We start from the raw sequence: 2,511 nt of genomic DNA, 5'->3' as shown, positions 1-2,511 counted from the left end.
TTTTGCCTTGCCACACAACCAGGTCCGCTGCGTTGACCGTGGCGCGCAGCCTGAGAGCAATTCCGTCAACATGAACCTCGCTTTGTTGCATGACCGCGATGACGAAGACTATCCCCGACCCCTGAAGCGACAAAAGACCTCTCGTTCGAACGCGGAGAATGACTTGCCATATGATCGCTATACTATAGCTTGGGTTTGCGCGCTGTACATCGAGACGGCTGCAGCTCTGGCTATGCTGGACGAGAAGCATGCCGAACTACCGAGACGTCTTAACGATAATAATACCTATACGCTTGGCAGGATCAAGAATCACAACGTTGTTATCGCAAGCTTGCCTCAAGGTCAATACGGGAATATTAATGCTGCAAGCGTGTTAACAAACTTGAAGCGTACCTTTCCATCAATCCGGCATGGGTTGATGGTCGGTATCGGCGGTGCAGCACCTGCCAAAGAAGACATTCGCTTAGGCGATATTGTTGTGGGAACAAGAGTCATGCAATATGACCTTGGGAAGATTGTGAGTGGTGGTGGAATTCAGCGAACAGCCATCCCTAGGTTTCCTGAGCAATCTCTATGCACGGCTATAGCAAACCTGCGAGCCAATCATGAAACACACCCTACTCGGGTTATGGCCATCATCCAGGAAAGAATGCAGAGACACATGGACTACCACCGGCCTGGCGCACCTGACCGTCTATTTCAGGCATCATACGAACACGACCGGTCAATGGCAAATTGCGAAACCTGCGATTGGTCGCAGCTCGAGAGACGGGAGGCACGAAGATCTTGCGAGCCAAAGATCCATTATGGAGCAATCGCCTCCAGCAATCAGGTCATGAAGGATGCAGTTACCCGCGACCATCTCTCCAACGAACTGGACATTATATGCTTCGAGATGGAGGCTGCAGGGCTTATGGATGTCCTCCCCTGCCTTCCAATTCGAGGTATATGCGACTATTCAGATTCTCACAAAGCCAAGGACTGGCAGAAATATGCAGCAGCAGTGGCTGCCGCGTATGCAAGAGAATTCTTGGAGGCTCTACCAGCAACTAACGAGGCACCAAGAGACTCTCGGCCCAACACCCATTTTGGTATGCTGACCCCTTGACCTGCATCTACTTACGTAAAGGAAGCTAACTTGTTATTACAGCTGAGCAAACAAACCTTGTTAATCGTCGACAGCAGATAATGGAGTCTTTCGAGTTCGATCAAATCGATTCACGCAGGACCACAATCAAGACCGCCTATTCCAAGACTTGCAGCTGGTTCCTCAAACACCCTGACTACCTGGACTGGCTTGATCCAGAGAAGCGGCCACACCATCATGGTTTCCTTTGGATCCGAGGCAAGCCTGGTGCTGGTAAATCGATCATCATGAAGTTCATCTACACAAAACGGAAGAAGACAGACATCCCAATGAAAGCCATTATTATCTCGTTCTTTTTTAATGCTAGAGGAGATTTGCTAGAGAAGTCAGTATCGGGCATGTATCGATCTTTACTTCTACAGCTTCTCAAAGGCTTCCCCGATCTACAGGAAATCCTGGACGACCCTGATTTGATACCACGCAACCAGGTCACATGCCCGCCGTTGAACATCCTCAAAGACTTGTTCCGTACTGCAATCTCGTCTCTTGGGAAGCGAGCTCTTACCTGCTTTGTCGATGCGCTGGATGAGTGCGATGAGCAGCAAGTCAAGGACATGGTCGAGTTTTTTGAAGAAGTCGCGGAACAATGTGTGGAAGACAATGTGAGATTTCAGGTGTGCTTCTCGAGCCGCCATTACCCTTATATTGACGTCAAGTCGGGGATTCGATTGACGTTAGAAGGCCAAGACGGTCATAACGACGACTTGAAGCGCTATATCAGCAAACACCTGCGGATTCAAGATCCTTCCCTTGTGGATGAATTGACGCAGATGATGCTTGACAAGGCGGCCGGTGTCTTCCTCTGGGTTGCTCTGGTAGTGGACATTCTAAACGAAGAGAATCGCCATGGACGCATAGCACTTCGAACAAGGTTGCGAGAGGTGCCGAATGAATTGAGTGCACTTTTTCAAGATATCCTGACTCGAGATCAAGGCAACCTGGAAAGTCTATTACTCTCTATTCTGTGGATCCTGCTTGCAGAACGACCGTTGCAGCCTGGAGAGTATTATCATGCTCTTTGGTCTGGATTATCATTGAAACGGAAAGGAGATCGCGAGATGCCGCCTGTCAACACTTCAGATGCCAGCGACTGCTTCAATAAATGTGTCATCAGTTCTTCTAAAGGACTTGCTGAAATTACTAAAGCTAAGAAGCCTACAGTGCAGTTTATACATGAGTCTGTCCGTGACTTTCTTGTCAAGGACAAGGGTCTATATAAACTATGGCCAAATCTTGGGGCAGACTGGGAGAGTCAGGGCCACGAGGAGCTCAAGCTTTGTTGTAACGCCTACGTGTTTCACGAAACCATACGGAATGCACTTGACGAACAAGAGTCCACTGACGCAAAGGCCACAAAGGATGGT

At 49.0% G+C, this 2,511-nt stretch overlaps 2 protein-coding genes across 2 annotated transcripts; both read left to right on the top strand.

The window, feature by feature from the left end:
- Nucleotides 1-70: 70 nt before the first annotated feature.
- FOIG_16848 (uncharacterized protein) lies at nt 71-1,137 on the top strand (the record flags this gene model as incomplete). The annotated part of the gene is made up of 2 exons (XM_031218327.1): nt 71-1,091; nt 1,130-1,137. The coding sequence occupies 2 exons, from the start codon at nt 71-73 to the stop codon at nt 1,135-1,137; spliced, it is 1,029 nt and encodes a 342-aa protein (XP_031051960.1).
- Nucleotides 1,138-1,580: 443 nt separating this feature from the next.
- Nucleotides 1,581-1,676, top strand: FOIG_16847 (uncharacterized protein; the record flags this gene model as incomplete). Its single annotated transcript, XM_031218326.1, has 1 exon — nt 1,581-1,676. One exon carries the CDS (start codon nt 1,581-1,583, stop codon nt 1,674-1,676), a length of 96 nt encoding a protein of 31 aa, XP_031051959.1.
- Between the last annotated feature and the right edge of the window lie 835 nt (nt 1,677-2,511).

This window comes from Fusarium odoratissimum (genome assembly GCF_000260195.1).
Source record: "Fusarium odoratissimum NRRL 54006 unplaced genomic scaffold supercont1.236, whole genome shotgun sequence".
NCBI classification, from domain to species: Eukaryota; Fungi; Ascomycota; class Sordariomycetes; order Hypocreales; family Nectriaceae; genus Fusarium; species Fusarium odoratissimum.
The sequence above is the reverse complement of the archived record's forward strand: the minus strand, read 5'-3'. Positions and strand labels throughout refer to the sequence as shown.